Source organism: Trifolium pratense, linkage group LG2 (genome assembly GCF_020283565.1).
Source record: "Trifolium pratense cultivar HEN17-A07 linkage group LG2, ARS_RC_1.1, whole genome shotgun sequence".
NCBI lineage: Eukaryota > Viridiplantae > Streptophyta > Magnoliopsida > Fabales > Fabaceae > Trifolium > Trifolium pratense.
This window is the reverse complement of record NC_060060.1, coordinates 1,265,915-1,278,382: the sequence shown is the minus strand read 5'-3', so window position 1 is coordinate 1,278,382 and position 12,468 is coordinate 1,265,915. Positions and strand designations below refer to the sequence as shown.

Below are 12,468 nucleotides of genomic sequence, written 5' to 3'. Positions count from 1 at the left end.
CCAACTTTTACAAAACATGAACGATATAACGTATTTCCAAAATGGAGCTATACTACCTCCTAAAAATTAAATAGTTGACACAATAAATGATTATATGTTGGATTTAATTCCTGGTGAAGAAAAAACATATTTGAGTTATGATACTCCACACACACAAAATGTAGACAGTCAAACAGTGGATGATGTTCATACTCCCGAATTTTTGAACACGATTTCTACGTCGGGACTTCCAAATCACAAGTTGAGACTTAAAGTTGGAGTTCCAGTTATGTTATTAAGGAATTTGAATAAAAAATTAGGATTATGCAATGGAACAAGACTTATTATTACGAGATTTGGAAAACATGCTCTTGAAGAAAAAATTATTTCAGGAAGTAATATTAGTGATCAGGTTTTCATACCTAGATTTTCTCTGACACCATCTGATGTGAGAATTCCTTTTAAATTTCAACGGAGACAATTTCCTATAATGATTTCTTTTGCGATGACTATTAATAAGTCAGAGACAATCTTTAAAGCATGTTGGGATATATCTTCCGTCGCTAGTGTTTTCACATGGTCAGTTGTATGTTGCAATTTCAAGAGTTACTTCTAGAAAATGATTAAAAATATTGATCATCGATGACGACGGTGAAGATACAACTAAGACTTCGAATGTGATCTATAAGAAAGTCTTCCGTAATATAACATAATTTTCTTTGTATGAATATTTTTCCAAAATTATTGTTGAACTATCATTTAATATTACTCAACTTTTTTCATATAGCTCACATTATTGAAATTATCATATCTTATTTAATCATTATATATCTTATAGCTAATCAGACTCGTGCACCGCACGAGTCGATGTTCTAGTCGGGAGAAATTGCAGAAAAGGATATGTCATTCATTTAAGCAATTCATACTTAAATGAATTTTTTTTTTTAAATGCTATAAAATTAAATTTGAGTAGTAGTTAATTATGTTACAATTCATTGTATATGGATTTCAAATGGTATATATAATTTTTGAGTAAATTAAATTAAATGATATAATCATTGTAAATAAATAGTGTAATTTTTTTTCGGAAGAATCTATCTACTACTACTATCATCTACTATTAATATAAAAAATTGATTACTATCTAATTTGTTTTTCACTATACCTCCTAATCTAATTTAATTTACTTAGAGGACTTATTTGTCATTCCCTCAAGTTAATTTAGTATATAAAATATAATATTATTTTATATAAATTCTAGACTAATGTTAATATTCCTTGTATATGTTGCCAAGATGTTCAAACATGGTGCAATTAAATCAGGATTCAATATTTGTGGGGTTATTTAATCAGGATTCTACAACTATTGCTAGAATAAGGTGGGATCTGCCACTATGTTTAAAGCTATAAGTTTTGTCCTAAATTAATTATGTCTGACATGCAAAAGGTAATTTAAATTTCTAATTAGTTATTTTAATAACTTTTTAAAGTTCATTGCATTTTGTAAATTAATTATATTTTTTTAAATGGCAAATTATTAGTATATTAATTATTATGTTAGTTTTTTTTTTACATTTTGTCAAGACTTTGAACCCTCAACCTCTATTTCCTTTAACCATTGGCTCAACTAGTTTAAATACCATTAATCTTGATGTGTCTCAATAATTTTCAATTTTTCTATGAATAAACTGCCAATCACGAAGCATTTCCAAGCAAGTTTAATAGCATTTGTATATTTTTCGAATTCTCGCTATAATTTATGCGTTTAATTTTGATACATTAAGGTAAAACTTTTACACTGTCAAACGATCACAACTAATCATATATAACTTTTTAAAATAGTTTTAATTAAAGTCAAATATTCGTTAATAATCAGATGATTATAACTGATTGACAATATATTTTCCATTACATCGATAATGCATACTAGTTAAATTCATAATTTTTGTGTGTGAAAATATCAAACTTTTGCTCCAAGAATCTTGAATTAGAATGACCTTGGTAGCTTTTCACTGTATTCAACTATGGCTGATGGTGGAAGGAGGCCACTGCTTATCTCATGTACTGTTGAAAAGAGAGGGAACAACTCTAGCCACCCACGATGACTTAGTACTTCATATACTTCCCTTGCAGTTGAGACACCCTAATTGGAGCAACAAAATTAAAAATTGATTTATAAGGATATATTAAATACCAAGAACACAAAATACACTATTAACTAAACCTTTTTGCCACCGAAAAAAAAAAAAAAAAACTAAACCTTTTATTTCATAAAATGTTATGATGAAAAAGTTTTTAACTATTGCAAAATTTATTATCATTTCCTTATAGAAATAATTTGAGTACAAGTTTTTAATCTACTTATCATCATATTGAATAAGTGATTATTCCAAACACTTTTTTTTTTTTTATTTCAAACACTTCCTTAATAACTATGAAACACAGACACCAACACGGATGACACTTCGATACTAATAATAATATAATAAAATGACATAATTTAATATAAATATAAATATTGATGTCGGACACTGACGCATATCTGATACCGAGAAATGCCTATTCAGAAGAGTGTTGGTGTTTAGTAGTTTAATAATCAACTGATCTTTTTATCCAAATTCTTCACAAGCTTCCCCATTTGAAACCCCCAATACAAGAAACAAACCATACCAATTCCAATCATCATCATCATAACATACACCCAAACATTCCCACCTTCACTCTCTTTAAGGGACCCAACCTCCACAATTCCAAAATCCTCCCTCTCAAAATTCCCCAAAATACCCTCCTTAACATATCCATACAAAACATACCCTTTATTATCCCTCTCCTTAACAACAACCGAAGTAGGGTACCCTTCAAAATCAAGGTCAATTTCGTCAAACACCACACCCTCTCTCCATTCATCATTACTCTTAAGAAACCACAACTTACTAACTTCTGGTGACACAACCAAAACGACACCGTCGCTTCTCAAAGCAACACCATCAGGAGCCGTTAGATCTTTATTAAGTTTCACAATCTCAACGGTAGTACCATCGTCCGCATCGACTTTGAAGATCTTTCCCGTATTAGTTTGAGCCACCAAAAGGTAACCGTTTTTGTCGCTGACGTAAGCAATACCGTTAAGACCACAGAAACTATACGGTGTATCGCGGTCCACGGGATATTCAGTGAACTTCTGTGAATTTGAGAAAATCGAAGATTCTCCGAAGTAGTTAACTTTCCAAATATAGTTGTTACCGGAGTTTGTTACGTAAGCGTTTCCGGTGGGGTCCACTGCGACGTCGTTTGCGATTGGTTGATCGGAGGATTTAAAAGAAGGGAGGTGGGAGAGGAAGAGACGGTGGCCGGAGATGAGATCGTAGGCGGCGAGAGCGTTGAACGGAGGGAGGGGTTTAAGGGCGTGGATTGCGGCGAGGATGCGGTTGTTGTGGGAATCGACGGTAATGCCTAAAATGGTGACGTTTTCAGGGAGGGAAGGGTCGTAGATTAGGGTTTGGATTACGCCGGTGGCTGAGACGGTGGAGATTGTGCGGTGGTGGAGGGATCCGACTAGGAAGTGTTGATTTTTTGGGTCCCATGTTATGCTTTCTGGGTAGAGGTTGGGCGATTGGAAATTGATGACGTGGAGGTTTCCGGCTAAGATGGTGGTCGGCGTTGAAATTCCGATGTGGAGGATGATGAGTATGGCTGTTATGGTAGGGTGAGCAGTAAGGGAGTGTTTGGATGAGTGCACTGACATGGTGAAATATTAGGATGGGATCACTAACACTCAGTTTAACGCTGTAAGCAATTTCAACCGTTGATTTAGTTTAATTTGAAAGCTTCGATGAAAAATCTTTTTTTAGTAAGAATCAAATTCGGTAACTCGGGTTTAGAACATACTGAACAACAACTACTTGTGTTGGAATTAGGTGATAATTTCTATGATGAGTGCTTGGTTTAGAAGTTTAGTTTGATGTGGTGAGTAAGATTGGAATTAGATTAGATAGTTTGTTTATTTATAAATGAACAAAGATTATGTTCACTTTCTTGTCAAAGGGGTTTCCTTACAATGTTTCTTGTCAAATGGGAAAGATTATGATATTGGTATTCAATTTAGAATTTTTCAACCATTTTATTATTATCTGTTAGAAAAATGTGGGTCTCCACCATGGCAACATCTCTATTATTAGAGGAGGAACTTTTTCCAACCCAAAATCAATTCGATGTACACATTCAAGAAGATAAAAAAAACACAATTTTTGTGCCGTTTGAATATGTATTTATGAACAAAAATACTATCGTCTAAAAATATGCTTTCAGAGTTTTTTTAGATATGAGGGTAGACAAAGTTGTCTTCTTAGTTAGAGAGCTATCAAGTTTGACCCGACCTAACGCCAACAGACTAGTTTGACTCTACCTGATCCCTTTTTGCAATTGTTGGCTTTGAATCTGATATATGTCATATCATTATTTGACTAATCTCAAAGTTTTATTTTTCTTTGTAGACAAAGTGACAAATACCACTGAAACTGATACACACACTGCGAGGTCTTGGGTTTGAACTCGAGTGAAGGCATCCACCATAACAAATATCGGCATTGCCATTTGAGCTAGGACTTATGGACGATTGATCTTAGAGTTATGATGTGGTAATATATATGATCTTGTTTGTTATTTGGTGATTATTATACATAGACATGATAAGAGCAAGATAGTTATATATCACTTTCTCTATTCTTGAGCACAAAAGAGAATGCTTATTTTAATTTTTTCCTGTATTTGACCTTATAGTTTTTATCATCACTACATATTATTCATCCAAAGATAAGATTATATAGTTTTTACTTTCCAAATTAAACATTTAACATTATAGTTTTTGGATTGGTATAGTAAGATTGATGAATATACCTGCAACTTTTGGCCTTGTAGCATCTCAGCTTCAAGTTCATCAAAAGATCTGTACAGAATATTGAAAATCAGATATAAGTAATCAACTATTTTTATTTTCAATTTAAAATTATAGAAAAAAGAGAAAGAAACACAACAAAAACAAACCTCTTCCCTCCATTCTTTGCATAAGCCTCAGCAACTTTCCTGTTTCTTCCACCCACTACCACAGATAATACGGTTTGAATGAAACTAAGCAACAAATTATTGGAAAATACATTTATTTAATCTAGTAAAAATTTCAAGCAGTCGCTGCATCAATAAACTTTGGTCGTTGGATGAAGATTGAACGGTTGAAATTTTTAGTTTAAACTATGAAGCACCATCACTTAATTTGAAAGTGTGTCTGACATGACACAGACACATAATTATATTCAGATGCTTCTATAGCGTATTCTCCATTTAGTCGCTGGTGTCTGTGTCATATTTGATGTTATGTATGTGCCAGTGGTTTATAGATTTTAAAGATTTGTGATGTCAAAGTATGAATTTTCTGATCTTCATCCAACAATTGAGATTTGTTGATTGTAGCGACTACGACTACGAGGTTTCTCAAATGCAGAGAATCCAAATCTGATTAATATGAGGTGAAATTGATTAGCTCTCTTACAGCATGTTGTGATAAGGTCAGCTACACCACAACTCTCAAAGAAGGTACTATCCTTAACAGATGGAAACAACAACTTTGAAAATGCCTTCATTTCTCTAAGACCAAGTCTCATGATTGCAGCCTACACATATTAAAAGTTAGATACAAAATAAATAAATAATTTTCCATAAAAAACTTTCATATACTAAAATCTCTTTATGCTTACTTTTGTATTATTTCCCATCTCCAATCCATCAACAAAACCTGTCCCATTTTTTATGTCATTTCTTGTTCATTCATAACAAATTTTAACAAAGAAATGGAACAAAGTGCAAGTATATTACAACAAACCTGCTGCTATTGCCACAACATTTTTTAGAGTTCCACATAATTCAACTCCTTCAACATCTTGAACCTAATTTTAATATAGAACACAAAAATCATAAGCACGAGTAATAAATCAATGTTTTGCAAATTTGAAACTGCTCATGACCACTTGATTCTACCATGTCATGACAATGTTTCTTTGGCATTTTTTTTTGGCGTAACCCAGGTATTCTCTACGCGCAACTGTAGAGACTAATCCCTTGAGCCTTGTGGGACTCAAATGGGTAGCAAACTCTCCCTACGAGTTTCTTTGGCATATTACTTAAACCAAATTTCGGATCTTAATCCTCTATAGCAGCGAGTCGTTGGATCCAAGTGCAAGATTACACTTAATGCATGTTTGGACTGACGGTTGGCAAAATCACGCTGAATCACTTCGATTTTGAGAAGAGTTATATTTTAGAGCTTTATCAAAATCACGATGTCATTATAATTTTCTCAAATTCACATCAAATCCAAACATGCATCTAGATGCAATAGTTCTACAACAACTATAATTGTGCAGTTGCTGCAGAGGATCTAGACATTCAAATTCCTTAGATTCATTCAAAATAAACTTCGGATCCTCTCCTACAGTGTAACGGTGCCGTAATTTTTTTTAAACTAGGACAGCATACCACCATATGCGGTAGCACTTTTGTAAACGGACAAAATTTTGCTGCACCTAGGAGAGGTTCCAACTCCTTCAAAATAACTTGTGGCAAGTTTTTTTACAAGATTTCCGCACTTACCGCTGTCACAATGAAATAATGAGTATAAAACAATTGAACCCATCTCTCTGCAGCTTCTCTATTCTGCCTGTATCCAACAGTTGCTTCACTAAACTTCTCTACAGCTATCTGCACAAAAAGTAATCAGAATAGCCAAAAAGGCGTAATCGAACCCTCTACAACATGGTGCTGCAGCCTTAGAAACTGTTAGATTTCAAGACTACTCGAAATCTAACGACCCCTACAGCTGCAGCACCATAAAATGTAAGAAAATACTTTAATTTTGTCTAACTACCTCATTTGCTATATTTGCGCCCATCAAAACAGAACAATTGATTCCAAGTTCTTCTGAAATGAGTGTTGAGATCATACAAGGGCCTTCCATTTTAACCTCCATACCTTTAACAAGAGAAATAGCCTCAGCATCTGCCCTTATTTTTCCAGCTATTCTTTTGCATATTCCTTCCATAAATTGATGTGGAGTCACAAACACTAACATATTTGCATCCCTCACTGCATAATTTACTTAATCAGAACACCACACAAGTTGACACTTGACACCAACACACCCTAAAAATTCATAGTAAACAATTTTGTAATGCTAATGAAGTATCCTATCTTTTTTTGATAAAAGTACTAATTTATTACCTGCATTTTCTAGGTCTGGATCTGCAACAACATTTTTTCCAAGCTTGATTCCAGGGAGGTATTTTACATTTTCCTGCCAGAAAGTAAAATAGCGGTTTGGTTAAATTCCACTATGCTACAATGCTGCTATAGCCGTTATTTAACAATGTTTTGTACTAAAGAACATATCGCAGATTATGAGTGATTTGTTCAAATTTTGCTATGCTACAGCATTATATAGCGCCACTAATTAACGACGCTATCATTAAAATAGTGAAACTTCAATGAAAAACATTAGATACAAAATTTGGATGAAATGTATGGCTATTTGGCTAGTCCTTACATTGGTTTGATTGATAACATCTGTGAGCTTCTCTCCATTTGGTAATGTCTCTTCATATACCCACATCCTAACTTCATCTGAATTCATCACACAACTCATCAAAATGGGAAATTTAAAAGTTATGTTCCTTTAACATAAAGTTAAAATCTCCTTATTCTCCAAAACCACATTAGAATTTTCATAACTATCTATGAAGCATTTACACAAACACCATTGACACATATATAGTATAATTCAATAATAGTTTAAGAAAACGAAAGTGATTTGAATATCAGCACATATTTTAATCTTGTATCGTTATCAAACACTAACACGTGTTAAATATCAGACGCGCTTTCGATCAGAAGTGTCAGTGCCACATATACAAGACCATACCACATGTTACACAACTTCAAAACTCCAAAAGAAACACTTCCAAATGAACTCAGAAAGATTATAAATATATAACAAAGTATTACCATGGAAATTGTTCAGCCGGAGGGTGTTAGAAGCAATAAGCTTAGATGCAACACTACCCCAATTACCACTACCAATAACAGTGACTTTGGATCTGTTTATAACATCATTAACACTATTCAAAACAATGTTTTGAGACACAGTTTCTCCTCCTTGAACTTCAAGTGCTGGAGCCATCAAATAACAACAGAGAAAAGAATGAATTTTCCAATGAATGGAACAGTAGAACAAAGAATAATAACAAGAAAATGGAAGCTAAGAGGAAAAGGAAAAGAATGAATATAAGGAAAAGAAAAGGGTCATTGAGGCGGAGATGACATACACAAGTTTCGTGAAAAACAATGTTTATGTTAAAAAGTATGAAGTTTTGAAGTTAAATCTGGCGATTCACTCTATGTTGGCAGTGATAGAAACAGAATAAGGACAATAGCATTGTTTGTAGGGTTATGTAGGGGCCATTCTTTGAATTAAACGGATTAGGATTGTGAGTAGCAATATGTCACATCTGGATTTTTTTAAATCTGAAAATCTGAGTTTTAAATTTGGATCGTACGATCTTGATCTGAATTTACATGTAGTTGATTGCGTGCAATTGCGGGGTTGTGTGTGCATACAACTCAAATCCAAATTAGATTATGAGTATATAGATATTTTAATCTTTAATTTTTAAATGTTGTTAATTTGATCACGGACTTGAATTCTGTGCATTTGAGAACAATACAGTCTCACGCCTTCGGTAAGTTTTAGACTGTCCGATCTTAATCAGACGGTTTGTATGTCATCTCAGAAAATTAAGAGCAACAGAACTTGAATAAAAAAATACATATTTTTAGGAAGACTAGGAGTATAAATCTTTCACAATAAAAAACCCTTTTTTTTTTATGAAGATGAAGGGTATAGAAGAGTAAGAGTATAAATCTTCCACAATACACATTTTTATAAAGAGCAAGAGTAAAAATCTTCAACATTTTGGCTTAATAGGCTTTATAAATGGATAACTAAAGTCATTAATTTGGTTTATCGATTTCTAGGGGGACTTGTTTCAGAAATTACAAACTTATTCGTGGGAATCCAAGATGTGAATAAAAAAATACTCATGTTTGTTTTAAGAAAATAAATTATGCGCCATGTTTGTTTCCGAGAAATTTACTGTTACTGGAAACTTTTTATTCCCATGAATATAGGAATGAGATTCTCCCCTTATAAGCTTGGGAACATCTCATTCCGATCGGCTTATGTGTATAACTACATGCCTCCACTACTTATGGGCGGTTACTTTCATTCTAAAGTCTATCCCATGCATATAGCATTTACTTGAATTCTTTTTTAAATTATTTATGAAAATTAAAAATGAAAAGTTCCTATGGATTTAAAATAATAACCAAACACATTTTTATGAATGTCTGCGAAAAAATTTCCTTGTCCTTACTATAATATTTCTAGGAATAACTTTTCCGAGGTAATTTTATATCCGTAAAACAAACACCCCTAAAAACTAAAATGGAAAATTGACCAAACAACATCGGTTTCTTTGGGTTCCGTTCAATTTTGAGCCAAATCATTAAAATTGGTGTTTTTTTTTTTCAGTTTAATTTAAATTGAAATTTTTGTGAAAAAAAAATAAAATAAATTGAATTATCGCTTTAATTAGTTTATCCGCTTACGTCTCTAATTAGGGACCATTTAATTAAAGGAGAATGTTAACATGTGCACCAAGGGCACATGTTAAGGAAACAAAAATAGAAAATATTAAATGTTGAAGCATTAAATTTTAACTTTTTAAGCATTAAATTTTTGTATCATTAAATGTTAAATTTCTATATTAAGATACCTTAATATGTGCCTTATATGCACATGTTAACAACACTCTTAATTAAAAGAGTACGAGTTGTGGTCTAAAAGGAATAGACTAAAGCCCAAGTACCTCAAAGACTAAACTGCCTTGTTAGAATGGATACAGAGTATTCATAGTTGGAAAATGAGATTGAGGTTTATGTTTGTCATCCTACCAGTTTTTTGCACGTTCTACGTCTTTTTCATTATACTTTTCCGCTACTTGAGTAGCAAACATTATAAAAATGATTTTTATTTTTAAAAATGACTTACGTTATTTAAGTAGCAGACATTATAAATGTATAGTGTTTTTCAGGATGTTCGCTACTTAAGTAACGAACGGAAGTATTTTGATAAATTTGTAAGACGCACGAGAAAATGAATAGGGTGGCAAAAGTAAATCTCAATGATTGTTTTGTTGAGTCATTACCTTTCTATTTTTGTTTTTCTTGAGTATTTGTCACTAAATTATCAATCTTTTTTATTCTGGTGCATTCTTTTATTTTTATTTTTACAACAAGGTCAATAAAAATCAAATTTAAGATCTCATAGATATTATTCAAATCTCTTGTCACTCGACCGGTGACTTAATAAACTCAACAAAACACCAACTAATGAACCTAAAGCACCAATCAATTAATCCTCTCAATGAAAACACCATGACTCTAAAAATTTTAACTACGGAATTCTAAGCTACCAAATAGGAAGAAGATGAAAATTATCTAAGAAATTTTCTTTCTCATTTATTTATGTAGGTTAAAATGTTTCAATGAAACTAAATATGTAGTTCTATGTAGTGGATAAAGCCTAACTAATACTTGTAAAAAAAAAAAACCTAACTAATAAATAAAATTCTACATTTAATTTAAATTTCTAAATTATCTGTATAAATCTAATTAATTCTATGTTGCATCATTATTCTCAACTTATTCATCTTTCTTCTTTTCCTCTTTGATTTGTTACTTTGTTCGAAGACATCACTTCTTTTTTTTTTTTTTTTTACAAAAACATCACTTTTTTTTTATAATTTTTTGGTTCCTAGGGAAAAGGGATCCTAATTCGGCCACGAGGTAAGTAAAGTCTGACTAAGAAATTGTTCCACCCAAAAATTGAACCCGAGTTCTCCCAAAACTCACCATTTTTGGTGAAACTCATTAACCACTTCACAATCACTTGGTTGAAAAAAACATCACTTTGTTAGATCTTCATAGCAACTAAATCCACTTTGTTAGACATCACTTTTTTTAGACAAAAGACATCAGTTTGACCAATTCACTATTAGTATTTTGTTAAACTTTTTTTTTTTTGGGTACAATTTTGTTTAACCTCTTTATTGTCCATATTTTATACCGAATGTTCTTTCATTTTAAATATAATTCATTCTTGTTTTCAAAAAAATAAATATAATTCATTCTTTAGTTGATTGAAAAAAAAAATACATTCATAATTTAATAACTTCACATCATCAACCCAACTCGAACAAAGTTTTATTCTTTTGGAAAGGAACACCAAGTTTATCCACTAGATTGCTTAACTTTTTCTAAAGACACACATGTATTAGTCTTAGAGAAGTTTTTTTTTTTTTGGTACAAGTTTTAGAGAAGTTAATTACTAATTTTTACAATATTAACTTCCCTAAGCTATTGTAGATCTTATAGGTTTTTTCTCTCCTTTTTTCTTTCCTCTTCTAACCCTAGCCGTCACCACTTTTTCCTTTTTTTCTTCTTAGTTTATCATAGAGGGGTAATTTTAGGTCAATCCAAATTGTTTTTCTTTCTTGTTATATTAAATAAGTGTGGTTTTCACATATTTATTTGTTTTTGTGTATTTTGTTATCCCGTCTTTGTGCGGTGTTGTCCCGTCGTTGTGCGGTGTATTTTGTCATCCCGTCTTTGTGCTATGTTCATTTGTTTCAAGTTGAAGGATTAGTTTCGATCAAGTGAAAATCCATTTTCAACGTCGACTTTTGTGTCATCAACGCTACAGATTTGAAGACATGGACATTCCAGACACTTCAATATAGTCATATTCGTAGACTTATGTAATTTGCCGTTTTATGCTATTAATATGGATGCTGTGAGTTTGTTCGTAGATTCATCCTTTTTGTTTTTAGCAAATTTGAAGTTGTATTGCATCGATGTACTCTTTAAATTTGAATGAATGGATATCGTTTATTTTTAGTAAAAAAAAAAAAAAACTCCCCTAAGCTTTGTACATAAAGGCCTACAACCTCGTCCCGTTTGACTCGCGCTCAATTGAAACCAAAGGTCAACAAAATGAGGTCTAAAATAAAATACAAATCTCTCTTCCTCTTTCTTATCTAACAATTATCTAATTTTGCTCATTTTTTTATAAACAATCTACCAACATCCTTCCATACACTTTATGGTTGAATCCTTCCATACATTTTAACCCTAATTATGAAACCATTCATTTCTAAATCCAATATCCTCCTCACCTTCTCCTGAATTCTCTAACATACCTCATTATTCTTTCACTATAAATAATCTCTCATTTTCAATGTCTTATTCATTCTTACAATAACTGCAGTTTTTTCTCCAACAGAGAACAACTGCAATTACTCTAAGAATAATAATAAAAAAAAACTT

The 12,468-nt window shown here is 32.1% G+C and overlaps 2 protein-coding genes across 3 annotated transcripts; both read right to left on the bottom strand.

Moving 5' to 3' along the window:
* Positions 1–1,805: 1,805 nt before the first annotated feature.
* LOC123910883 (glycerol-3-phosphate dehydrogenase [NAD(+)]) lies at positions 1,806–8,490 on the bottom strand. 2 transcript variants are annotated; one of them, XM_045962167.1, is made up of 12 exons: positions 8,349–8,479; positions 8,029–8,193; positions 7,571–7,647; positions 7,249–7,321; positions 6,896–7,113; positions 6,622–6,729; positions 5,855–5,918; positions 5,730–5,767; positions 5,525–5,645; positions 5,023–5,077; positions 4,876–4,924; positions 1,806–2,122 (listed from the first exon to the last, which is right to left on the bottom strand). In XM_045962167.1, the coding sequence occupies exons 3-12, from the start codon at positions 7,634–7,636 to the stop codon at positions 1,967–1,969; spliced, it is 948 nt and encodes a 315-aa protein (XP_045818123.1). In that variant the 5' UTR covers positions 7,637–7,647; positions 8,029–8,193; positions 8,349–8,479; the 3' UTR covers positions 1,806–1,966. The 2 variants fall into 2 exon arrangements, with proteins under 2 accessions (XP_045818123.1, XP_045818122.1); XM_045962166.1 differs by having other exon boundaries at positions 8,029–8,490.
* LOC123910882 lies at positions 2,192–4,848 on the bottom strand. Its single transcript, XM_045962165.1, has one exon. The coding sequence runs from the start codon at positions 3,722–3,724 to the stop codon at positions 2,576–2,578; it is 1,149 nt and encodes a 382-aa protein (XP_045818121.1). The 5' UTR covers positions 3,725–4,848; the 3' UTR covers positions 2,192–2,575.
* Positions 8,491–12,468: the final 3,978 nt, after the last annotated feature.